At 41.3% G+C, this 26110-nt stretch overlaps 1 protein-coding gene and 1 long non-coding RNA gene across 31 annotated transcripts in view; one reads left to right on the forward strand and one right to left on the reverse strand.

The window, feature by feature from the left end:
- The window catches only part of TMEM135 (transmembrane protein 135), a 350227-nt gene that overhangs the window by 73699 nt on the left and 250418 nt on the right, over positions 1–26110 (forward strand). For 25 of the 30 annotated variants that reach the window (XM_074015041.1, XM_074015046.1, XM_074015055.1 and 22 more), the window contains exon 1: positions 13426–13579. The exons of 3 other annotated variants lie outside the window; for them this stretch is intronic. Coding sequence is in view for 17 of the 27 variants with exons in the window: in XM_015435585.4 (XP_015291071.2) it covers positions 13439–13579 (141 nt within the window). In the remaining 10 variants the exon portion in view is untranslated. Of the gene's footprint in view, positions 1–13425; positions 13580–24228; positions 24365–26110 lie in introns of those variants that run through there. 2 more of the 30 variants (XM_074015044.1, XM_074015043.1) reach the window with 2 other exon arrangements.
- LOC135967093 (uncharacterized) lies at positions 12181–12956 on the reverse strand. Its single transcript, XR_010580957.2, has 2 exons — positions 12821–12956; positions 12181–12330 (listed from the first exon to the last, which is right to left on the reverse strand). It is a non-coding gene; the product is annotated as an uncharacterized lncRNA (long non-coding RNA).

Raw genomic sequence — 26110 nt, forward strand, 5'->3', positions numbered from 1 at the left:
TGGGTTCAAGCAATTCTCCTGCCTCAGCCTCCGAAGTAGCTGGGATTACAGGCATGCACCACCAGGCCCGGCTAATTTGTATTTTTAGTAGACACGCGGTTTCTCCATGTTTGTCAGGTCAGTCGCGAACTCCCAACCTCAGTTGATCTGCCCGCCTCGGCCTCCCAAAGTGCTGGGATTACATGCGGGAGCCACCGCACCTGGCCCCTTTATTTTTTGTATATTCTCCTACACCGTTTTTAATGACTACATAAATATATATACAAATATATACACACACCCAACTTTTATTCTTTAAACAGTGAGCTCACTCTATGTAAAATACTTTGTGCTCTCTTTCCCTTTATTCCCAATTGAATATCATAAATATTCTTCAATATTGGCATGTGCAGATCTACCTTATCCTTTTTGCTATCTGCATTCCATGATATAAATATATCATAAGTTTATACATGTCTATTTAACATGAACGTTTAGATTATTTTAAATATTTTTTGCTCTTATAAATAATGCATGACTAAGTTTTTTGTTAGTATTTCTATAGGATAGAGGCCTAGAAGTATAATTGTTGGATCACAGGATAGAGACATTTAAAATGCTGATAGGGCCGGGTACAGTGGCTCACTCCTGTAACCCGAGCACTTTTGGGTGCTGAGGCGAGAGGACTGCTTTAGCCCAGGAGTTTGAGACTAGCCTGGGCAAGATGGGGAGACCCCCATCTCTCCAAAAAAAAAAAAAAAAGTAAACTGTTTATAGATCCTGCCAAAATAACTTCTAAAAATATTGCTAATTTATAGTCAGACTAAAAGTATATGGAATGTAGTATTTTAAGGAAATAAATCTTCAAACATGAGAATAGGCACAAAATACAAAGAATCTAGATGATAATGTTTTTAAAAACAGATAGAAAATGTGCATTATTGGCTGGGTGCGGTGCCTCATGCCTGTAACTCCAGCACTTTGATAGGCTGAGGCAGGCAGATCACAAGGTCAGGAGTTGGAGAATAGCCTGGCCAACATGGTGAAAACCCATCTCTACTAAAAAAAAAAAAAATACAAAATTTAACCAGGCATGGTGGCATGCACCTGTAATCCCAGCTACTCAGGAGACTGAGGCAGGAGAACTGGGAGGCAGAGGTTGCAGTGAGCCAAGATCACGCCACTGCACTCCAGCCTGGGTGAAAGAGCAAGACTCCATCTCAAAAAAAAAAAAAAAGGAAATATGCATTAGTTTGAGTGCATATAACAGATGGCTTTGTCCATCAGACCACATGGAAAATATATTTCCAGAAGGGATTACAAACTAATCCAAAGAGATTTTGTAAGCAAGGAAGTCTTCAACTATTATTATGTCTTATTCTATTAAAAGCAGATCATCAAATAAATTCTTGCACATTAGTTTGTCTTTTACAAAGTAATCTTTTTTTTGAGATGGAGTCTCGCTTTGTCGCCCAGGCTGGAGTGCAGTGGCGCGATCTCAGCTCACTGCAAGCTCCGCCTCCAGGGTTCACACCATTCTCCTGCCTCAGCCTCCCAAGTAGCTGGGACTACAAGCCCCCGCCACTGCGCCCGGCTAATTTTTTTGTATTTTTAGTAGAGACAGGGTTTCACCGTGTTAGCCAGGATGGTCTCGATCTTCTGACCTTGTGATCCACCTGCCTCCACCTCCCAAAGTGTTGGGATTACAGGCGTGAGCCACCGCGCCTGGCCACAAAGTAATCTTAATAAGGAAAAACCTCTGCCTTTGGACTTGATTCTAACTATAATAGGATACTGAGTTGTCCTGTGAAAGTGACAAGATCCTTGATAAAAAGTATCTGCATCATCTTGGAATTTGTAGTGTTTGTAATGTGCAAGAATATGACTGATAAGCATGTTTGGACATGTACTTAAGACTTTGGGAAAACAGATATTGAAAACTTTAGAGAGAGAAAAAATATAGGGCCCATTATTTGAGTCTTCAAATAAGAAAGTTACTGTGGAGTGCTATCTATAGAGGTTTAACTACATAAGTATATATAATCTCTGCATTTTACTAATCCAACAAATGTTTGAGTGTGCCTATCTAGTAGATCCTGGGATAGGCACTAAAGGGGCTGCGTTAATGTTGGAGGAAATTGCAGTTTGGAGATTTTAATATATTTGATAAAAATCAATTCTCTGAATTACAGCAAAAATGTGTCTCAGTTTTGCAAGTGAGACTGTCAGTTGCAAAAAGCAAACAATAGCATTTCTTTTAGAAGATTATATTGATAACCTCTTAGGAGCACCATCTGTCACACAAAGAAATACAAGAGATGGTCCCTGACTTCAAAGTACTTGCAATTGTTTTAAGTATTTGAGTTAAAAAAAAAAAAAAGTATTGTTTAAAAAAAACCAGTAGAACCTTCACAAAGTAAAATAAAATGCTGGTACTGCATGTCATGCAGCGATTTTCAAAGGAATTGTGAAACGAAAGAGGTGCCTCACCATCAAAAACAGGCACACAGCATAGCAATAAGAACACTGAGGACATAGCAAATCCCAGAATGAGTAATTGAGAGTCACAATATGGTCAACAAGTAAGACATTGTTCCAGGTTTGGCAGAGGCTTCTGATAAGGAAAGGGGTAAGCTCTGTGCTTAGGGGCAAATGTTGCAATCTGAGTGAATGGTAGGCAGAATACAAAGTAACTAACTCTTCTTTTGCTATTGTATTGTCTATCAAATATAATCATTTATTACAAAGGTTATGATTAAGGATAATTGAAAGCCAAGGCCGTTGAGAAGAAAATCATAATGTTTCTATTTTCCATGAATTCAAGTGTTCAGGCCCAAGTAAATTACATCAATTATATATCATAGAAGAAAAGTAATTGGCAGCAACTGTGGAATTGTGACACGTATGGATAGTTTTGTATGCTCATAGGTAGTTTGAGAGGAGAGGAAGCTTTTGATGTTAGGCTATGATCATACTAAGTTTGTTTTTTTTTAAACTGAGTCTCACTATGTCCCCCAAGCTGGAGTGCAATGGCGCCATCTCGGCTCACTGCAACCTCCGCCTCCCGGGTTCAAGCTATTCTCCTGCCTCAGCCCCCCGCCCCTCCCCCAGAGTAGCCGGAATTACAGACGCGAACCACCATGCCCCGCTAGTTTTTGTATTTTTAGTAGAGATGGGGTTTCTCCATGTTGACCAGGCTGGTCTGGAACTCTGACCTTAGGCGATCCGTCTATTTAGGGCTTCCACAATGCTGGGATTACAGAACTGAGCCACCGTGCCCACCTGACAGATCCTAATATCTAAAATGGTGTAAAAAGATCAGGCGTGGTGGCTCACCTGCCACTGCACTCTGGTCTGGGAGACAGAGTGAGACTCTGTCTCCAAATAAAATATAAAATAAAATAGTCATTTATAGAAACTATAGACTAGAGCAATAAACAAAAAATTGTATACCGGAGTCAGTCATTCATTTCCTCAAACATTTTTTTTTTTTTTTTTTTTTGAGACGGAGTTTTGCTCTTGTCGCCCAGGGTGGAGTGCAATGGCACAATCTCAGCTCAACACAACCGCTGCCTCCCGGCTTCAAGCAGTTTTCCTGCCTCAGCCTCCTGAGTAGCTGGCATTACAGGCATGCACCGCCATACCCAGCTAGTTTTGTATTCTTAGTAGAGACAGGGTTTCTCCATGTTGGTCAGGCTGGTCTCGAACTCCCGACCTCAGGTGGTCTGCCTGCCTTGGCCTCCCAAAGTGCCGGGATTACAGGCGTGAGGCACTAAGCCTGGCACCTCAAAATGTTTTAGTTCCACCACAAGTATGCTAGGTGGTTAAGGAAAATACAACGATGACAAATAGGGCATAGATTCCGTCTGCAAGGAACTGAAAGTTTAATAGGAGAGTTAAAGAAGTAAAACAAAAACAAACAAGCTAATAAATTTAAAATGTAAAAGTCTTGCCTACTTGCTGTCTTTGTTTTTGTTTTGAGATGGAGTCTCACTTTGTCGTCCAGGCCGGAGTGCAGTGGTGAGATCTCACTGCAACTTCTGCCTCCTGAGTTCAAGCAATTATCCTGCCTCAGCCTCTCGAGTAGCTGGGACTACAGGCGCGTGCCACCACGCCTGGCTAATTTTTGTATTTTTTCAGTAGAGTCGGGGTTTTGCCATGTTGACTAGGCTGGTCTTGAACTCCTGACCTCAGGTGATCCACCCACCTCGGCCTCCTAAAGTGCTGAGATTACAGGCATGAGCCACCTCAACAGGCCTTAACGAGTACAGTGCTTTCAAATTTCCCTCCCACCAAGTCTTCTTTTATTAAATATTAAAAATGTTCTGTGTACAAGACACTGTGCTATGTGGTACAGAAGATAATAAAGATGAATCAGAAATAGATCTTGTCTTTAAGGAGCATTATGATGACTGAAAGTTTTATTAAAAATTTAAAACTGCGGGACGTGGTGGCTCATGCCTGTAATCCCAGCACTTTGGGAGGCCGAGGCAAGTGGATCACAAGGTCAGGAGATTGAGATCATCCTGGCTAACGGGGTGAAACCCCGTCTCTTCTAGAAATACAAAAAATTAGCTGGGCACGGTGGCGGGCACCTGTACTCCCAGCTACTCAGGAGGCTGAGGCAGGAGAATGGCGTGAACCCGGGAGGCAGAGTTTGCAGTGAGCTGAGATTGTGCAACTGCACTCCAGCCTGGGTGACAGAGTGAGACTCTGTCTCCAAAAAAAAAAAAAAAAATATGTGTATATATATATATATATACACACACACACACACACAGACATGTATATACACACACACTAAGTGATGATGATTAGTTTGCATTAGTTCATTTATAGTAAGCTATACTATTGTACATATATTCATTTAAGAAAAGAGAGTCATACAGTCCACAAAGATGGAAGAGAATCAGTGGAGGTTAGCTGGTTGTCTTACAGGTAGCCTGACCCTGCAATTGATATTTGTGACAGAGATGGTGCAAAATGCTTAACAAAATCTCATTTCATTTTCGTTTCCTGGTTTTATGGAAGGACTACATTTTCCATCCTCCTTTGGGTTAGGTTGGGGACATGTGACTAAGTTCTGGAAATGGGATGTAAGCAGAAGTGATGTAAACCACTTCCAGGCCTGGCCCTTAAAAGCGAAAGCAGTGATTGGTATCTACGAAAGTTAAATGTATGCTGGCCCCATGACCCAGCACATCTACTCTTAGGTATATGCTGAAGAAAAACAAAAGCATACGTCTACAAAAGTCAAGTAAAAGAATGTTCCTTGCTGGGTTATTCATAATAGGTTCAAACATGCAACAACACAAATGTCCTCAAATGAAAAAAATTGTGCTATATTCATACAATAAACTCAATATAGCAATAAAAATGAATGAACTATAGCTACATACAACAACATGCACAAGATCTTGAGTGAAGGAAGCCAGACACAAAAAATATTCAACATATGCATTTGTTAACATAAGCTTTAGGAACAGGCAAAATGAAGCTATGATGCTAGAAGTGAGAATAGTGGTTACCTCTGTTTGCGGGTGTATCTACTGGGAAGGGGCACAAAAGAGCCTTCTGGGGTGATGGAAATACTTTTTCTTCATCTGGATAGCAGTCTCAGGGCACATAGTAGTCTCCGTAAAGGCAAATTTAAAAATTCATCGAGCTGTACACTTAAATTTTGTGCATGCTGTTATGTAAAAGAACTAAAAATTATGCACACATAAAAAATCAAAGAAGCAAGAAAAAAAAAAATAAAAAGTGATCACAGAAGGCCCAGTGCAGATGGAAGAGGCTATATTCCTGAATCACTGGTTGCCCTTGCCCTGAAGGACTGGCCAGTCTGCTTTGGAATTTGTGTAAACACAAAATAAATCTTTCTTATTTTAAATTATCTGAGATTTACAGTGTATGTGGTATCTCAGCATAGCCTAACCGTTCTTGGCTAATACAGAATTCATTGCCACAAACAACCAGGGTTAAAAACCTGGTTTTGGCAGCATATCAGGGAGGCTCTTCCTTTCTCAGGCTAAGTGATATAAAACAAGCTTATAAATGAGTGTATAAATCAAGATGCCAATTTTTTAAATAACAATATAAAATTAAAGCCTCTCATACAAACTAGGTTATCTGTTGCCTAATATATAATCATTCTCTCTCTCAAGATAGATCTGCATGGGAAGCCAAACCACAATAAAAGTTTGTTTTATTCTCAGAAAGAAAACATTAGTTAGATGAGTCAATTGTTTAATGACATCTGTCCAGGAGAAGCTATGCATCCCATTTCATGGTCAATTCCTGAGGTCCCTGGGCTGCAGTTCTCACTCCCAGGTATGCACCTGAATTGCCTCAGTGGCTCCTCCTTTTTTATCTTCCAATTCTGTCAATACACTTTTCTTCTATAGATATGTTATTGCATAAGTCTACTGTCTTTAGAGAGATGTGGCTGGCCTCTAAAGCATTCCTTGTATACATCTACATGTTGATTTTGTGTTTTTCCTCTCAAAGAATAATTATAAATCTTTTACTTTTAAATTCTGTGGTTGGAGTGGTAGGGGTTTAATGTGGAGAGGATGGTGTCCTTAGCTATAGCTTCCAAGTACTGGTAACATCATGAAACTAATATAGACACTGGGAATTCTAGACAGCGTATGTACCTGAATATTTTGTAAGGCCACTTGAGAGTTTTTTGTATAATCTTTGAAGGCTTGAAGGGACGAAATTGCTATCAAAAGCTGGAGAAAAAGGGATCCCTGTTATACAGTGGCAGAAAGTTTAGCCACACTGTTGCCTGCTGAAATGCAGAAAATAGAAAAATATATCTAACAAACTGGTGCATTTGGTTAAGGAAATTTCCAGACAGACTGTTGAAAGTGCCAACTGATTAAAACAAAACCAAACCAAACCAAAACAAAAAAAACCTATATGGGATAAGATGTAGAGAGGTGAGATATAAAAGGAACAATTTCATTTTTAAGCAAAATTTAGAGAAAATATACATAGTCTAGGAACTTTGGGTTCAAAAATAAAACTGCTTTTCACTTCCAGCCTCTCCAGATGGTGAAACAACTAAGGCATTGCCTTGAGGGGAAGGTACAATCCAGGGTGCAGCTATTCAGATTTTTTGTAAAGACTGTACAAAGATTTAAAGCCATTTTACCTAGACTATTTCAGCTAGACAAAAGCAATTCTAAGTGTATAAGGGTGTTTTCCATCAGCTTTCTGACTCTCAGCCCAAGATGGGAAGTGTCTGTCTCAAAGAGGTTTGTGAGTGGGGCTTTTTTTTTCTGTTGGAGTGGATTATAATTTGATATACATGAAGTCCCCAAAATCTTAAAGAGAATTGTATTGGCAGACACACTGCCTACTTGTACTGAAAGGGCATATTATCTTTTAATATTCCAGATTTGAATATTTAAATTTATATTTACATCTTAGAAACTCAATATTTTAAATCAAATGATGTCAGGAAAAATCTGAATTATGTTGCAACAAAAATTAGTAGAAAATCAGAATTATTGCTGGGCATGGTGGCTCATGCCTGTAATCCCAGCACTTTGGGAGGCCGAGGCAGGTGGATTACCTAAGGTCAGGAGTTCGAGACCAGCCTGGACTACATGGCGAAACCCCATCTCTACTAAAAATACAAAAATTAGATGGGTGTGGTGGTGGGCATTGCTAATCTCAGCTAGTCGGGAGGCTGAGGCAGAAGAATCGCTTGAGCCCAGGAGGCAGAAGTTGTAGTGAGCCAAGATCATGCCATTGCACTCCAGCCTGGGTGACAGAGCAAGACTGTGTCTCAAAAAAAAGAAAAAAAAAAAAAAAAAGAAAAGAAAATCAGAATCATATGTAACTGTTGTGAAAAGCTTGGTTATTGATTGTTGCTGGAATCAAGAGCTACTACAATGTCATACTTCGAGTTTGCCGTACTTTGCCATCGTACTTGTGCCTGATAATTATTTCTACAATGATTGCATGTAGATCTAAACTAGTTTAGTGTCGTTAAATCCTCTGCATTAGATCCTAAGAGCTCTTCCATTCTTTTTCATTGACATCAGCAAAACTAGAATCCTACAAGAGCAACAACTTTTTTTTTTTTTCATTCTTCCAACACACAGAAAGGAGCAACAATTTTCATATTGGCGTTTCTTCAAAGCCTTTGAATTCCATCATAAATTGCCAGAATAGTTTTCTTCATTCACTGTGCACTTTCATTGGAGAAACTCTTTTTTTTTTTCAGACAGAGTCACACTCTGTCGCCCAGGTTGGAGTGCAGTGGCCCGATCTCAGCTCACTGCAAGCTCTGCCTCCAGGGTTCACGCCATTCTCCTGCCTTGGCCTCCTGAGTAGCTGGGACTTCAGGCACTCGCCACCACGCCCGGCTAATTTTTTGTATTTTTTTTTTTTTTTAGTAGAGAAGGAGTTTCACTCTGTTAGCCAGGATGGTCTTGATCTCCTGACCTCGTGATCTGCATGCCTCAGCCTCCCAAAGTGCTGGGATTACAACAGGCATGAGCCACCGCACCTGGCCTAGAGAAATTCTTTGCTTCACCTTGTTGATGAACGCTAAAGCCCTCCTCGCCTTTTCTTAATGAAAAAGAAGAAACAATGAAGCCCCCAGAAAGTATCCAATCAAACCACTGTCATAGCCAGCCTAAAAGAATGAATAACCCATGCAGATGCAATGTTTAACATTGAGAGGTGACAACGTGCTAGCAGCCCTTGCTTCCGGTGTCTCTGCCTTGGCGTCCACTCTGGTGGTGCTTGAGGAGCCCTTCAGCCTGCCATGGCACTGTGGGAGCCCCTCTCTGGGCTGGCTGGGGGCTGAGCCTGCTCCCTCTGCTTGCGGGGAGGTGTGGAGGGAGAGCTGCGGGTGGGAACCAGGGCTGCCCACAGTGCTCGTGGGCCAGCGAGTGTTCCGGGTGAACGTGGGCTCGGCTGCCCGCACTCGGAGTGGCCGGCTGGCGTTGCCGGCCAAGGGCAGTGAGGGGCTTAGCACCCTGGCAAGGAGCTGCAGAGGGTGTGCGGGGTCCCCCAGCAGTGCCCGCCCACCACGCTGCCATCAATGTCTCACTGGGCCTCAGCTGCCTCCCTGCAGGGCAGAGCTCAGGACCTGCATCCTGCCATGCTGGAGCCTCACTCTTACAATCTAAGGGATAGTAAATACACCAATCAGCACCCTGTGTCTAGCTCAAGGTTCATAAATACACCAGTCAGTACTCTGTATCTAGCTAACCTAGTGGGGACTTGGAGAACCTTTCTGGCTAGCACTTTGTGTCTAGCTAAAGGATTGTAACCGCACAAATCAGCACTCTGTGTCTAGCTCAGGGATTGCAAATGCACCAATCAGCACTCTGTCAAAATGGACCAATCAGCACTCTGTAAAATGGACCAATCAGCTCTCTGTAAATGGACCAATCAGCAGGATGTGGGTGGGGTCCGACAAAGGAATAAAAGCAGGCTGCAGGACTCAGTCGGTGGTAACCTGGTCTGGTCGCCTTCCACAGTGTGGAAGGTTTGTTCTTTTGCTCTTTGGGTCCGCAGGGCCTTTATGAGCTGTAACACTCACTGTGAAGGTCTGCAGCTTCAGTCCTGAGGCCAGTGAGACTGAGAACCTGCCAGAAGGAAGAAACTCCGAACACCTCCGAACATCAGAAGGAACGAACTCCAGACACACTATCTTGGAGAACTGAAACACTCACCGTGAGGGTCTGTGGTTTCATTCTTGAAGTCAGTGAGATCGAGAACCCACCAATTCTGGACACAACATTATCTTTAAACTTAATGGTGACATGATGGGAAGGCTTTCTTTTAAAAAACAGCCTGCTATATCTTATAATACCATATAAAGAAATTTACAAATGTAAGCTACTGGTTTACTGCATACTACTCCTTTTTGCAATTTGTTTTGCATCCTAAAGCATAAATCATCTCCCCTGAGGATTTATCAATGCCTTCGTATTTTGGAATCTGCATAGCAGCACTAGAAAAGATAAGAGTTGTCCTTTCTTTTGAACTTGGGAGTTTCCCTGAAATCACCTCATTTGCCACCCAACTCACCAGCTTTGTCCTCCTTGGCACCATTCCGTTTTTCTCAAATTTCTTTATGCTTCAAGTCTCTATTTAACAGTTAATTAGGACCAGGTGTGTTGGTGCACACCTGTAATCCCAGCACTTTGGGAGGCTGAGATGGGTGGACAGCTTGAGCCAAGGGAGTTCAAGAGTAGTCTCGGTAACATAGGGAGACCCCATCTCTACAAATAATTTAAAAACATTAGCCAGGTGTGGTGGTGTACTTGTGGTCCCAGCTACTCAGGAGGCTGATTCAGGAGGATCTCCTGAGCCCAGGAGATATGGACTGCTGTGAGCCATGATTGTGCCACTGTACTTCAGCCTGGGCAGCAGAGACCACGTCTCAAAACAAACAAAAGACAGTTAACTAAAAGAAACTACCTGGTTTTAACTGTAATTTTAAGTTTTCCTTATTTATTAATGTGTAATTGCTGGGCCCACATAGTAAACATATTGTTTATTATCAGGCATGCAAGCTGTATTGTGCTATTACATTCAGAAACAACTGAGAGTTAACAATTTTTTTTTTTTTTTTTTGGAGACGGAGTCTTGTTATGTTGCCCAGGTTGGAGTGTAGTGGTGCCATCTTGGCTCACTGCAACCTCCGCCTCCCAGGTTCAAGTGATTCTCCTGTCAGAGCCTCCTGAGTAGCTGGGATTACAGGTGTCCACCACCATGCCTGACTACTTTTTGTATTTTTAGTAGAGATGGGGTTTCACCATAGGCCAGGCTGGTCTTGAACTTGTGACCTCGGGTGATCCACCAAGCTCAGCCTCCCAAAGTGCTGGGATTACAGGCGTCAGCCACCGTGCCCAGTCCATATTAATTGTTTGGTGAATAAGATGTTATTTGTGTACTATTGTAAATCTTAACATGATATTTTTTGTTAATATTTGATACTATATTTTAAATACTTAAGAATTTTTTGGTTGATATGTAATGCATTTTATTTTTTCCCATTTAAAACTAAGTTGCTATTTAGCATTTTCTTGTGGAAGGATCATAGATTTTCAGGAATGGATTACTGAAAAAAATAAGCCTGCACTGGTGTTTCTGTAATGTTTTGGGTAAGTTTATGCTGTGTTTTTGATCTTCTTAGTTTCTGAATTGGAGATTTGAAAAAAATTGTTATTATCTTGTTCCTATTCTACCATTGTATGTTGGATGTGTTGAGGGGGAGGATAACTTTGAGATCTGCATCTGGTCCTCAGGAATATTCTGGACTTTGGCTAGGATTCAGCAACTGGATGGGATTTTAGGTAGTCTTCCTTGGAAAAGGGAAGGTATATCTGTCTGTAGAAAGAATGATATGCCCGGATATTTGGGTAGCCAGAGACATAGAACTACGGCAGACACTGCTAGTTGCCTCTAATATCTGTTTTTTTCCATTTTGCTCAGTAATAAAACCTCAAATGTTAGCTGGGTATTTGTCCAATTAGTTAAAAAAGATTGTATTTGCCATCCTCTCTTGCAATGAAGTGTGGCCATGTGATCAAGCTTTGTCCAAGGAACGTAAGTCGCAGTAGTTTGTATGGATCTTCTGGGAAGTTTTCTTAAAAAGAGGAAATATGCCCTTCTCTCCCCCGACCCCCCCCCCTTTTTTTGAGACGGAGTCTCTCTCTGTCACCCAGGCTGGAGTGCAGTGGTGTGATCTTGGCCCACTGCAACCTCTGCCTCCTGGGTTCAAGCGATTCTTCTGCCTCAGCCCCTGAGTAGCTAGGATTACAGGAGCGCGTCACCACTTCCAGCAAATTTTTGTATTTTTAGTAGAGACGGGGTTTCACCATGTTGGCCAGGCTGGTCTCAAACTCCTGACCTCAAGTGGTCCACCCACCTCAGCCTCTCAAAGTACTAGGATTACAGGTGTGAGCCACCGTGCCTGGCCTCTCTTCCCCTTTTGCTGGTCTTCCTGACCAGCATGTTGATGTCATGTTAGGTGACAGAGTTATTTTCTAAGTCAGGGTGGAAATCACAGGTAGCAGATGGCATAGCAAACTGTCACAGAGGCTGGGATTCCCTAATCGTTATGGAGCCACCATTTTATTCTAGGACTGCCTACCTTTATCTGAGAGAAAGACACTTTTATCTTTTTGCCATTGTTGTTTTGGACTTTTCATCTGAGTATTTCTCTTTTATTTTGTTCAGACAACTACACCTATCTGATATTATCTTGTTCAGTTTTCTTTCTTATTTGCTGTCTTCTCCCTCTAGAATGCTAGTTTCGCGAAAATAAATACCTTGTCGTGTCTCTTGTTTCTGTTTGTTTCCTTAGCACAGTGCCTGGAAAATAGTAATGACTCAGTAAATATTTGTAGATGAATGAATGAAGACTAGGAGATTAGAATGCAATTCTTCTAAAGGTAGTTCGTTTCTGCTTTAAGAGACTATGGAATTTAGAATTCCAAAGAAACTGGTAGGTTTGTTATATGCGAGGAAATTGACTGAGGGGTTATATGACTCAAGCAACACACGACCCTTGTCTTGCTAATTGTTGGCCAAGCTCCCTACCCAGGTCTGCGTTCTAACACACGACTGCCGCCTCTACTGTGTGTGGTGTTTGGTTGACAAGCACCTATCAAGGATGCTGTAGACAGGATTGCTCCATGGCGTAAGGTTTGGACTGGATCACCTATTGCCCTTCCCCACACACGGTCGGGGTGTGAGCATAGCTGAGACTTTTCAAGCCTTCCCAGGTACCACAGAGCTTGGAAAGCCCAGCACCTGCGGGCAGTTCAGTTGCAACTGGCGGGCAGCCGTAGCTGTTTATTACCTGGGGCTCTCGGGAAGGCGAGCTCGTAGTGCTGGGGAGGACGTTTGTCTCAGGCATTCCTCTGGCAACCCTCTTCCTCCAGCGGCTCCCAACAAAGACATTTCATTTAATCCCTTTCTTCCACTCCCCTCCGCTCTACTTGGCTTGGCGTTGGAAGCTGAAGCACAATTTGACCCAAGCCACCTCCTACTGCGCACCTGCCAGAGCGCTCGCGCCCCGGAGCCTGGCACGGCATTGCGTGGGTGGGGAGGCGGCGCGTCCCCGAGCTGCGCTCCCTCGCTTACAGCCTCGGCTCTGGGGGCGAAGATCCATTCTACCTCCGCTCACCCAGTTGCGCCGCCGCGCGGGAGCGCGTCCCAGCGGAAGGCCTCTTGAGGGAGCGCGCACGCGCCGCCTCTCTCCGCCTCCCGGTGCACGTCCCGCCCCCTTAAGCTGCGATACGCCGAGCGCTCAACATCCGAGGACTTTGGCCCAGAGTAACCCCGCTCTCGTGACCTTTACCCTCCATTCCGCGCCTCCGGCTGCTGGCCGGGCGAGAGGCTGGCGGCTGGGCTCTGGCGCCCCTCCCTGCAGGGCGCAGGCTCTCCCCCTCCCGTCTCCTCCGCGCTGTTCCTCGTCATGGCGGCCCTCAGCAAGTCCATCCCTCATAACTGCTATGAGATTGGCCACACTTGGCACCCTTCCTGCCGGGTCTCCTTCCTGCAGATCACTGGGGGCGCCCTGGAGGAGTCCCTGAAGATCTATGCTCCTCTGTACTTGGTGAGACCCGTCACCCCTCCCGCAGGGCGAGTTTAATGTGGAGGATGGGCCAGGGGCTGCAGTTGGTGATCCCGAGGGGCTCTGGGGGACTTGCCTTGTGTCGGGCTCTCTTTTGGAGGGGTCGGAGTGTTTTGGGGGGCCGGTGGGGGGAAGGCGGAGGTCGCTTGGGGAGGATATACCAATCCCTGCAAGGGAGAAGGAGGAGGGGAATTAGAGGTTGAGCTGTCATCTGAATGCCTGTTGCTAGGAAGAGGATGGGCTCCCAACTTTTAGAATTAAGTTGAGGACACTTAAAAACGTTAATTCAAAGACCAGCGTTATTTTCCTCTGGCCTGCCTTGTGATGGAGAGGTATTTGTAGGTCAGCGAGGCTATGAGAAGTACCTGCAAGCTTTCCTCATCTGGTTTCCCCTGTTTTATTTTGCCTTTTTTTTTTTTTAAATGAAGAAGGCATATTTGACCCTGAAGTCCCTGTGGCCTCAGATCTTGACTCAGTTTTGAGATGGCAGGATTGTGATTTGGGGTTTTGCAAGTGTTTTTGCAAGTTCACAGAACAGACTCCTGGGTTGAGATTGTGTGTGGTGATTTAAAGGGTGATGCCAGTCTTTCAGTGAGTGAACTTGGTTAGGACATCTGACTTTGTGTCACCTAGGACCTTTTACACAGCTTTACATACGGGCCAATTAATAGGAAATATTTGGCAATATGTATATGTAACCCTGAGGACTATTAAAGATGCTCTTCAATGTTCTCGCCAAAATCTTTTTTTCAATAACCTTATCCTTGATATTAAAGATTTATTATTACTTTGGCCATTGAAGTGCATTGTCTCGTTTTCTTGCCTTACAGAGTTTGTGTCCTAAGAAGACAGATCATATTTTTTGTATGTCTTCTAAGAATTTTGATATTCAGCAGATGATCAATTATTATTTCTCAATGAAGTAATTTAGATTTATACCCTAATGTTCCTGAAAGTGTGTCATGGCTGTATCTGTAGTACTTCTTGAAAAGTCTGATTATGTATTTCAGAGATAACACAGGAGAAGGTGATGACTTTGTCGGAGGTTGCAGGCATCCATTTCATTTTTATTGTATAGACTGATGCTTCTCAAATTTTCATGTATGTTAGGAATCCTCTGAGGATTATGTTAAAATGGGGGTTCTAATTCATGAGGTCCCGGTGGGGCCTGAACCTCTGCTTTCCTAACAAACTCGTGGTAATGCTGATGATGGGGGCTGCACTTTGAATAATAAAGATCTAGAGTAGAGGCCAATAATTATTATTGGAGCTGGAAATTTTTTCCTCGATTTTCTTTGGCAAAGATTCATGTTTATCTGCTTTTCCACATTCACTGTGGCCAGCGTATGTCTCAGATTTTTCCTTTTTCTTTTTGGATATACGGTCTTGTTGCATTGCCATTCTGGCTGGAGTGCAGTGGTGCAACCACAGCTCAATGCATAAGGCTCAGATGTGTAAAAAATAAAACATCTACAAACATTATTGAGCTCTTGATACACAACTATACAAAAGATTGTTCCTGCCCTCAGAGGATTATGATATAGGTGGAAAGAGAGTTTATGCTGTCTACTTCTCCCTTTGAAAATCCATAGTGCTTTTCATTCATTAATTCATTCACTTAACAAATATTTGTTGAATGCCTGATACTTGTTATATCAATAGCTTAGACAATTTATGGATTATAGTCTATGATAGGGAAGTTCAGGGCAGCAACAGGAGCATAGGTTCTCCTACTCCTACTCTAACAAGGTAGGTTGGGGGTGTTCAGGAAAGGAGTTGTGTTTTACTACTATATCTCCAACAAGATTAAGTACTTATTTAGGATAAATTTTCCATCTCATGTGGCCTTGTACCCTTACATCTGTGTATATGAAAATTTGGGTTGCTACTCATCAGTAGTTGTGAAATAAAATTAGTGGGAACTGAATAGCATTTTATTTTATATTAAGTGAAATGGAAGAAAATAAAAAATGTTAGAACACATTGCGTGTACTAAGGATAAGCATTATTTCGTGACAGTTTTGTTTCAGTTATCCATGTAGGTGTGGGTGGTGCTACTTGGAGCATATAGCTGTTTTCTTTGTAAGTGTTGGATAGTTGATTAAATGTATACCCCCATGTACTAAGATGCAAGGTGGTGTGGTGGAAAGAAATTGGGCTTTAAAAAGGGATCAGGCGGGGTGCGGTGGCTCACACCTGTAATCCCAGCACTTTGGGAGCCCAAGGCATGTGGATCACCTGAGGTCAGGAGTTCGAGACCAGCCAACTTGACCAATATGGTGAAACCCCATCTCTACTAAAAATATAAAATTAGCTGGGCGTGGTGCACATGCCTATAATCCCAGCTACTTGGGAGGCTGAGGCAGAAGAATCACTTGAATCTGGGAGGCGGAGGTTGTAGTGAGCTGAGATTGCGTCATTTTACTCCAGCCTGGGAAGCAAGAGCAAAACTCTGTCACAAAACAAAACAAACAAACAAACAAAAAAAAGGGATTGGGGTATCAGGGTTTGAATCTCAGCTCTTCATTTATCAGCTGTTTGACTTTATATATGTTACTTTATCTTTTTGAGAATTATATGAAATAGTGCATTGATGATGTATCACATCTAGTTTATCATAGGTTTTGAATAATTATGCATATTTTTCTTCCTCCCTTCTCTGGTGGCACTTAAGAGTGAAGTTCATGGAAGATGGGTAGGGGAAGCCTCTTGAAGTAAGTGGTCCTTGACTTGTGCCTTAAGTATAAGGCTGTACAGACATTGATTCATGCAGTAGATATTTATAGCATACCTATTCTTAATGGAGAGGAGGGAGGATGATGTAAACTGAGGCAGAAAACTAAGTGGTTTCGTAAGAGAGGCAATGCATATATTGTCTATAACAGAACGTTTGCATACAGGAGTTGTGAACGATAACAACTTATGTTTATTATGTGCTTAGTCCTTAACATCTTTTTTAACCCTTACACAACTCCAGCTTCTTATCCCCGTTTTATAGGTAAGACAACTGAAGGTTAGAGACATTAAGTGATTCACAAGATTTAAATCTAGTAAGGAAAAAGACAGGATTCAGTTCTCATGGTTTTATTTTTTATTTATTTATTTTTTTTGACTGAAAGTCAGACTGAAGGACAGGCTAAAGGAACCATTGAGGGTTTTTTTGTGTGCATGCTATTGAGTTTTTTTTTTTTTTTTTAAACAAAGGGGTTGTAAGTACAAAATAATGCTTTCAGATGCTAAATATGGTAACACTGGGAAGACTAGATAGGAAAGATGTTTGAGAAATTGATGCAGTAGATTCACTAAGTGTTATAAAGAGTCAGAACTCCTGTGGAATCTCACCCTGCAATTTACTATCAATAGGATCTTTAGAAAAATTATTGAATTGCATGGAGCCTTAGTCTCCTTGCTTTGCAGAAGATGATTGTATCCATTTTTTAAGGTCTGTTGTGAGGAGTTAAATAGGATAATAGTGCATTAATTATGATCTGTGTCTCCATCTCCTGTTAAAACAGTGGTTTGTGTTTAGACTCGTGTAGTACCTCATTAAATGCTTAGTATGTGTCTAAATGAGTGAAGGTATGAATGAATGAACTCATGAATAGTGCAGGAGTGAAGAGATATTTGGCAGGTCTGCCAGAGAAAATGAAAGGGCAGTTCTAGAGGCATTTTGCAGGCAGAATGAACAGGACTTAGAGACCAAGGATATTGGGGCAGTGTGAGGACTTGTTTATACTTCTAGGCTGTCAAGTCAGATTGTTGCAATTGCCATTATTGCTAGAAATGGAGAAGCTCCAAAGGCAAGCTGGTGTAGGGACCAATGGAGAGCTTTCCCCTTGGCCCTCTGAAGGTTCACCAAAAATCACTGACAGGAGGCAGATGGATTAATAGGAGAAAGGGCATGTACCAATTTATTTAACATGTATACACGGGAGCCTTCAGAATGAAGACCCCAAAATACAGGGGAAATTATCTGTTTTTATGCTTATGTTCAACAAAGTATAGATAGCTATGTAGAAATGTGATTGGACAATAATGCTAATGCTAATAGACTGATTGGGGAAGCAAGGCCTGTCTGTCTAGATTCTTCTTGACCTCTCTGAGCATTCATTTTTTTCTTTTGGGTGTGGGGTAGGACCCTCTCTGGAATGGGGGCTTATGACTTACAGTCAAACAAGGTAGGTCAGATAGTTTCTTTATGGCCAGTTTTTACATGGAAAGGCGAAGGGAAAGTTAGTATGATATTTTAAGATTTTCTGGCTGGCTTTGGGGAAAATAGGTTCTGGTTTTTATGACCTGCCTTGCGGAAAATTCTAGTTTCTAAGGCTAGCTCAGAGGAGAATGGGACTAGGAGACAGGAGAGCAGGAGAAGGTCAGGAAAAAAATTCTGCTTCTAAGGCTGCTTCTGAGGCCTTCATTTTGGGGTGTTGTATTCTGAGTCCCAACAAGAAGGAAGATTTTTTTTATCAGGGGTATTTTCTGGAGCCTATAAAATAGGTCTTATATATCTGCTTTTCATTGGAAACATTACGTGATAATGTAGTGTAAAAATCGTTTAGTTATTGAATAGAAAGATAAAGTGAGCCCCTTATTTACACCCCCATAAAATAGGTCTCAAGCAAAAATCAAGGGGGATTATGCACAGATTTACAATTCCATGGTCTCCAAAGCTCTTGATTTCTGGGGAATATCTTAAATTGTACAACAGCCAGATTGTAAAAAAAAAAAAAAAAATGCATATTTCTATGGAATACATAAAAGATAACTCTTGTTTTATGAGTTATGACTTCGAGAAAAAAATTCGTGCCTCAATTTGTGCATAAGCAAGTATATGGATACTTTCTTTTCTTGATTATGAAAAGACGATGTGGATTGAAAGGCTGGAACACAGACTTATGTTGTATAAATCTATCTGTATAAGCTTTGGAAGTAAAAAATGTGGTAAGACCTTGACAATAGATTGATCATTTGTTAATTATCTTATTAGTTATTGAGTACTTAGGTGATAGACAGGTGATGGGTGGTAATTAGGGAAGGGGAGTTAATTAAAGTGATGGTTTAATAAAGAACTAAATAAAATAGTTTTAAGAAAGTCTTTTGAAAATGTCAGTACAATTTCTTACATTACAGTTACTTCCATTACTTTTATAGTATAGTGAATGAGAATTATGTTTTCATCCCCAAGGACTTAAACTGGGCACATAGAATGCCTAATAGTGGTCGATGGTTTGATGATTAAGGGTTTTATAATATTTTAGATTTATTATTCTTCCATTATTGTAATCTAGTACATAATACAGTACTGTATTAAAGACTTAACTCAAATCTCTATTGACCGTAGGTTAAACTTTTAAATTGCCTTTTAATTAATCACTAATCTTAGTTTTCTTTCTACTCATTGATATGCTCTTAAGCAATATTGTGATTGAGGTTTGTGTATTTTTTCCTTCAGGTAATAGGAAATGAATCTGTTTTATCTTTGGATGCTAGGAATATAGTTAATAAGTATTTATTTGTTAGTGACCCTGAATAATTAATTAGTCAAGTTAGTATGGTGAATTGATCTTATATAGTATATGTGAGGCTCTGTCTTCCTCATAATTATACTTGAGGGGAATCAATAATTGAAATAAATTAAAGAAGATTTTAACTAACTTGGCTCATAGGAGTATTGAAAAATATTTAGTGGCTGGGCGGGTTGGCTTACGCCTGTAATACCAGCATTTTGGGAGGCCAAGCTGGGGCGAATCACCTGAGGTCAGGAGTTTGAGACCAGTCTGGCCAACATGGTGAAACCCCATCTCTACTAAAAATACAAAAATTAGCCAGGCACCTTGGCACGTGCCTGTAGTCCCAGCTACTAGGGAGGCTGAGGCAGGAGAATCACTGGAACCTGGAGGCGGAGGTTGCAATGAGCCTAGATTGCGCCACTGGACTCCAGCCTGGTGACAGAGCGCGAGTCCGTCTCAAAAAAAAAAAAAAAAAAGGAAATGGACCTTAAATGGACCTAAAATAATTTATATATGAAAGAAAAGTATTAAGGAAGAGTGCTAAATCAAGTATCATCAAATTTGAGCATGTTCCTTTTATAAGAATGCTGAATTTTTTCAACTTTCATTTATTTTGTATAGTCTTTTGACTCATTGGATTTGTCAGGTTGCTTTGGTTTCTTTATTCTTACTTGATTTTGGGGGTTTGGATTGTGATTAATTCACTTTGGGAGTTTCCTTGAAAGATTCTGCACCTCTTGGCAGTGATGAAGGGAGGCTTGTTCTGATTAGCTTCAATTTTTAAACCTTGAAGGAAATGCACACGGGACTATTTTTTTTTCAGACCCGCATGTCAGAAACTCGCAAGCATAGGAGGCACTGAATTAACCAGAACCAGCCGAATTTCACTGTGCCCCTAGCTGCATTTAGAGCCCGTGGAGTGTAATATAACTGTATTTACTCTGAATCTTCATTTCCTTTCACTGTCTCTTTTCTACCCTTATTTCATTCATCAAATATTACATGAAAGTAAGCAATACTGGAGTGAGGGGAACATGGAGGTTAACAGTGAAGGGGGAAGATAAACTTAAAATAAATGCACACAAAATTATCTGTGATAAGTGCTATTAAGAAGACATACGGAGTGTTACTAGGCTGTTTACAAGAGGATCCATTTTAGTGTAGAGGGTTTGGGAAGCCTTTCCTAAGGAAGTGACATGGTGATTATATGAATATATATAAAGTGAACATATATTAGGTTTAACATTTATGGCACAAAACCCAAATTTTAACGTGAGGAAATCAAGAGAAATAAGAAGCCATTACTTTATAGAAAAAGAGTTTATGTGACAATTTCACGAATCCAGTACCCTGGTCAAGAATTTGGCCTTTGCTTACCTTGAAGTCAAAGGCAGTAAGAAAACTTTACTGCTGCCAGGCGCGATGGCTCACGCCTGTAATCCCAGTACTTTGGGAGGCCGAGGCGGGCAGATCACGAGGTCAGGAGATTGAGACCATCCTGGCCAACATGGTGAAACGCCGTCTCAAATACAAAAAATTAGCTGGGTGTGGTGGCGGGCACCTGTAGTTCCAGCTACTTGGGAGGCTGAGGAAGAAGAATGTTGTGAACCCGGGAGGCCTCGGAGCTTGCAGTGAGCTGAGATCGCGCCACTGCACTCCAGTCTGGGTGACAAAGCGAGACTCTGTCTCAAAAAAAAAAAAAAAAAAAAAAAAAAAAACTGTACTGCCTACAAATACCTCGATTAACAAATGCTCTGAAACTGAACCTTCCTTCTAATAAAATCTGTTTTAAATTATAGTAGTCAGAAATTTTCAATTACGAATGTTAGAAAAACTATTTGAATAACTTCTATTTGTCTTACCCCATTTAAGGGTAAGTTGAGATTGTTTTAGACAAAATTGTGAAGTCTGAGAAGTTAACCATCTTTTTTTTATTTTTATTTTTTTGAGATGGAGTTTAGCTCTTGTTGCCTAGGCTGGAGTGCAATAGCACAATCTCGGCTCATGCCAACCTCCACCTCCTGGGTTCAAGTGATTCTCCTGCCTCAGCCTCCTGTGTAGCTGGGACTACAAGTGTGTGTCACCGTGCCTGGCTAATTTTGTATTTTTAGTAGAGATGGGATTTCACCATGTTGGTTAGGCTGATCTTGAGCTCCTGATCTCAAGTGATCCACCCGCCTCTGTTACAGGAAAGGGATCCTGATTTAGACCCCAAGAGAGGGTTCTTGGATTTCACACAAGAAAGAATTCAGGGTGAGTCCGCAGTGCAAAGCGAAAGCAAGTTTATTAAGAAAGTAAAGTGGTGAAAGGACAGCTACTCCATAGACAGAGTAGGACATTCCTCAAAGTCAGAAGAGGAACGCATCCACCCTAGGTATAATGCCTGTATATATGGGGAGATGTGCACTGCTACAAGGGTTTGTGTTGTGATAAAGGATTAATTTTCTTAATTACTATATTTTGCAAGAATTGATATTATTGTTAAAGCAAAATTAGGAATGCCTTTGTTCTTCAGATATTGGGATATGTGGACACTCCCAAGTCTGGATCTGTTTTTGTAAATGTTATTAATTTGTTCCTTTAACCGTAAATATCTAGAGGCTAGGAATGCCTAATTTTCTGAGAATGCAGCCCAGCAGGTCTCAGCCTCATTTTCCTAGCTCTCACTCAAAATGGAGTCTCCCTGGCTCGAGCGCCTCTAACACCTCTGCCTCCCAAAGAGCTGGCATTACAGGTGTGAGCCACTATGCCTGGGCAAGCATCTTTTTAAAGTTTTCTTTTTCTGCGCTCTTTTCTCTTTTTCCCATGGTTAAATTTCATGATTAGATTTCTTTTCTGGTTCAGGTAGGTGGTTAGGGTTACCCTATCAAAGAATAGTAAAGGATTTTATATCCATCAAATGGTTGACAGACTAATTAATTATTAGACTTTAATATGAATGAGTTGAAGTGCAGTTTAAACCTTTTAATGTTGGCTTTATCTTCTTTTTAATGGAATTTATGTATCAACAAATAGTGAGACAGTTGTTATTTTTTAGTCAAGATAGTTACTGTTATCTGTGATTTCTTCTCTTTCTCAAATCATCCTTACTTCCAGGGCTTAAACTCTTAGTGTTCATGTGTTCTGTTTAAAGGATTCAATTCATTACCCAATATTCACCCAATTTATCACCCAGTATTCTTAATGAGACTGCAACAAATATGTATACTTTCTGTTTTTCATCTGAATATTGTTGTTCAATTAGAAATATATTAGGTTTTTTCCCATTATTTAAAGTATTTCGCATTAGAGTCCATGATATTTGTGCTTAAGTATGCAGAAGATGGCAGGGTATGAAAGAGTGGTTAGGTTTAAAGTTGTCGTGCTGCATGTGAGTTATATCACTGAAAGTTGAAGTGACAGGTGTGTGTTTTCAAGACTTTCTCTATATTACAAAAATATTGGCATTACTCAGTTTTTTTTTTTTTTTTTTTTTTTTGAGACGAAGTCTTGCTCTGTCGCCCAGGCTGGAGTGCAGTGGCATGATCTCAGCTCACTGCAAGCTCCACCCCCCGGGTTCATGCCATTCTCCTGCCTCAGCCTCCCCAGTAGCTGGGACTACAGGCGCTCGCCACCATGCCCGGCTAATTTTTTGTATTTTTAGTAGAGACGGGATTTCATCGTGTTAGCCAGGTTGGTCTCAATCTCCTGACCTTGTGATCCGTCTGCCTTGGCCTCCCAAAGTGCTGGGATTTCAGGCGTGAGCCACCACGCCCGGCCGGTATTACTCAGTTTTGAACATGAGTATAATATATGCAGGGCTCAATCTGAGTCTTGTTCCTGATCACGTTTTGTTTCAGTGTTGTAACTTAAGTTTATTTTTATGTTTATCTTGAAAGCCTATCTCAACTTTTATGTAAAAAATTGAAAATGTAGGAGAGGAAGGCTATTACAGGTAAGGTATGTAAGGCTTAATGGTCATCGCTAAAGTTTGATAGTATGATTTTCATTATAGGGAGGCTTTACAATATAATCATGGAAAACTTTTGAAGATTGCTTGTATCTTTCCACATATATTATTAACAAGTTGCCCCAGTTTTTTGGCTTGTTTTGTTTTTAATAAGCTGGTTCTTGTATCTGTTGGGGGCAGCATGGTGTAATGCACTGGTTGTGAGTTACAAGATATGAGTTTTTGTTTTGCTTTGCGATTTATGATGCAATTTCTTCATTTATGAATAGAAGAGAATCCTGCCTTAACTTCATGGCTTGCTGTGGGAATCATGAGAGAGAGTGCACATATAAAAGCTTTAAAAACTGTAAGAAGATAGGTAAATATTGGTCTAGGATACTTGGTTTCTTGTCATTTTGTTTGAGATGTTTATATTTGGCTTTTGTAGCTAATGATTCTAACCTTAAAAATAAAGATGTTGGAAGCAGTTGAGATTGCTAGAATTACAGGTGTATGCCACCACACTCAGGTAATTTTTTGTATTTTTAGTAGAGACAGGGTTTCGCTTTGTTGGCCAGACTGGTCTTGAACTCCTGGTCTCAAGCTTATTAGAGTTCTTCAGAGAAACACAAGCCTCTGTGTGTGTGTGTGTGTATGTGTGTATAAAATAAAAAATTGGCTCACAATTTTGGAGGCTTCATAAGTGCCAAGATCTGCAGTTGGCATGCTGGAGACCCAGAGAGCCAACGTGTAATTCCAGTGTTAGTCCAAAGACCTGAGTACTAGAAGAGACAATGGTGTAAGTTCCAGTCTGAAAGCCAGCAGGCTGTAGACCCAAGAAGAACTGGTGTTTCAGTCAGGTCTGAAGGCAGGAAAATACCAGTGTCCTAGCTCAATAAATCAGACAGGAGGAGGAGTTTGGTTTTTTGTTCTCTTCCGGTCTTCAACCGAGAGGATGAAGCCTACTCACATTAGGAAGGGCAGTCTGTTTTTCACAGTCTACTGATTCAAATGTTAATCTCACCTAGGAGCACCCTCATAGACATACGCAGAATAATCATTTGACCAAATGTCTAGGCATTCCTTGGCCCAATTAGGTTAATGCATAAAATTAAACATGGTATATAGGAAAATTTGTTTGTTAAAACAAATAATTCTACCTCCTTTATTATACTATTTTTTTTTTTTGACAGTCTTGCTCTGTCACCCAGGTTGGAGTGCAGTGGCGTGATCTTGGCTCGCTGCAACCTCTATCTCCTGGGTTCAAGTGATCCTCCTGCCTCAGCCTCCTGAGTTGCTAGAATTACAGGTGTGTGCCACCACACTCAGGTAATTTTTTGTATTTTTAGTAGAGACAGGGTTTCGCTTTGTTGGCCAGACTGGTCTTGAACTCCTGGTCTCAAGTGATCTATCCGCCTTGGCCTATGATAAATAATTTTTAAAAACAAGGTCTTATTTTTTAAAAGCATTTTGAAAACGTTTATTTAAAATTTTTTTAAAAAACTAAATTAATTATTTTTGAGATGAAGTCTCACTCTGTCACCCAGGCTGGAGTGCAGTGGTGCGATCTCAGCTCACTGCAACCTCGGCCTCCTGGATTCAAGCGATTCTCTTGCCTCAGCCTCCCAAGTAGCTGAGATTGCAGGTGCCCACCATCATGACTGGCTATTTTTTGTATTTTTATAGAAATGGGGCTTCACCATGTTGGGCAGGCTGATCTTGAACTCCTGACCTCAGGTGATCCACCTGCCTAGGCCTCCCAAAGTGCTGACATCAGCCACCGTGCCCAGCCCAAAAATTTTTAGAAAAAAATTACAAGAGGTCTTCTGACTATGGATGAATATCCTACTTTAGTTCTGTTGTTTGAAGTTCTTTTTTTTAATTTATTTTTATTTTTTTTATTGAGACGGAGGCTTGCTCTGTTGCCTAGGCTGGGGTGCAGTGGCGTGATCATGGCTCACTGCAGTCTCTGCCTCCCAGGTTCAGGTGATTCTCCTGCGATTCTCCTGCCTCAGCCTCACGAGTAGCTGGGATTACAGGCGTGTGCCACCACGCCTGGCTAATTTTTGTATTTTTAGTAGAGACGAGGTTTTGCCATGTTGTCTGAGCTGGTCTCAAACTCCTGACCTCAAGTGATCCACCCGCCTCAGCCTCCCAAAGTTCTGGGATCATAGGCATGAACCACCATACCTGACCTTTCCCAGATATTCTGATTATCAGAGATAGAAATCTCTTCTTAACACTTAATAAAACAAACCTGCACAACACAAAAAGGAATTGAGGTTGGGTCAGGAAGCAATTCTGCAGAGTGAAGGAAATAGCATTTTCAAAATGCCTACTATGTGCTGGTTACTCTGCTAAATACTTTATATTTGTTATCAGATTTATTAAAAAGTACCTATTAATAGATTTTGGGGCCGGGCGTGGTGGCTCACACCTGTAATCCCAGCACTTTGTGAGGCCAAGGTGGACGGATCACGAGGTCAGGAGTTTGAGACCAGCCTGGCTAATATGGTGAAACCCTGTCTCTACTAAAAATACAAAAATTAGTTGGGCATAGTGGCGCATGCCTGTGATCTCAGCTGCTTGGGAGGCTGAGGCAGGAGAATCCTGCCTCTTGAACCCAAGAGGTGGAGGTTGCAGTGGGCCGAAATCGCGCGACTGCACTCCAGCCTTGGCAATGGAACATTACTCTGAATTTAAAAAAATAAAAATAAATAAAAAAACAAGAAAAAAAGTTTAGATTTTATAGATCTTGGACAAGGAAAAGGGTAAAGTTAATTGCACAGCTGGTTGTTGTCTGGTCTCTTCTATTGGAATTAATTCTTTTTATTTGCTAATTTAGTGTTGTGAATGTTGTGTTCCCATCTTCTTTCCTCTTTATTTTTTTGTAGACTGGAACTGCAGTTTCTAGCCCCTGAGTCATCATGGGTGCCTTATTTAGTCTTTCTGCAGGTTAGATCACCACATTTCTGAATAGTCAGGTCATTTTTATATCTTAGTTGTAATTGCCCTATGTTTTTGTGTTTTTCTCTGAGAATAAGCAACTTGAACTTCTGTAGGAGCTATAAGTCA

The sequence above is a fragment of the Macaca fascicularis genome, chromosome 14, assembly GCF_037993035.2.
Source record: "Macaca fascicularis isolate 582-1 chromosome 14, T2T-MFA8v1.1".
Taxonomy (NCBI): Eukaryota; Metazoa; Chordata; class Mammalia; order Primates; family Cercopithecidae; genus Macaca; species Macaca fascicularis.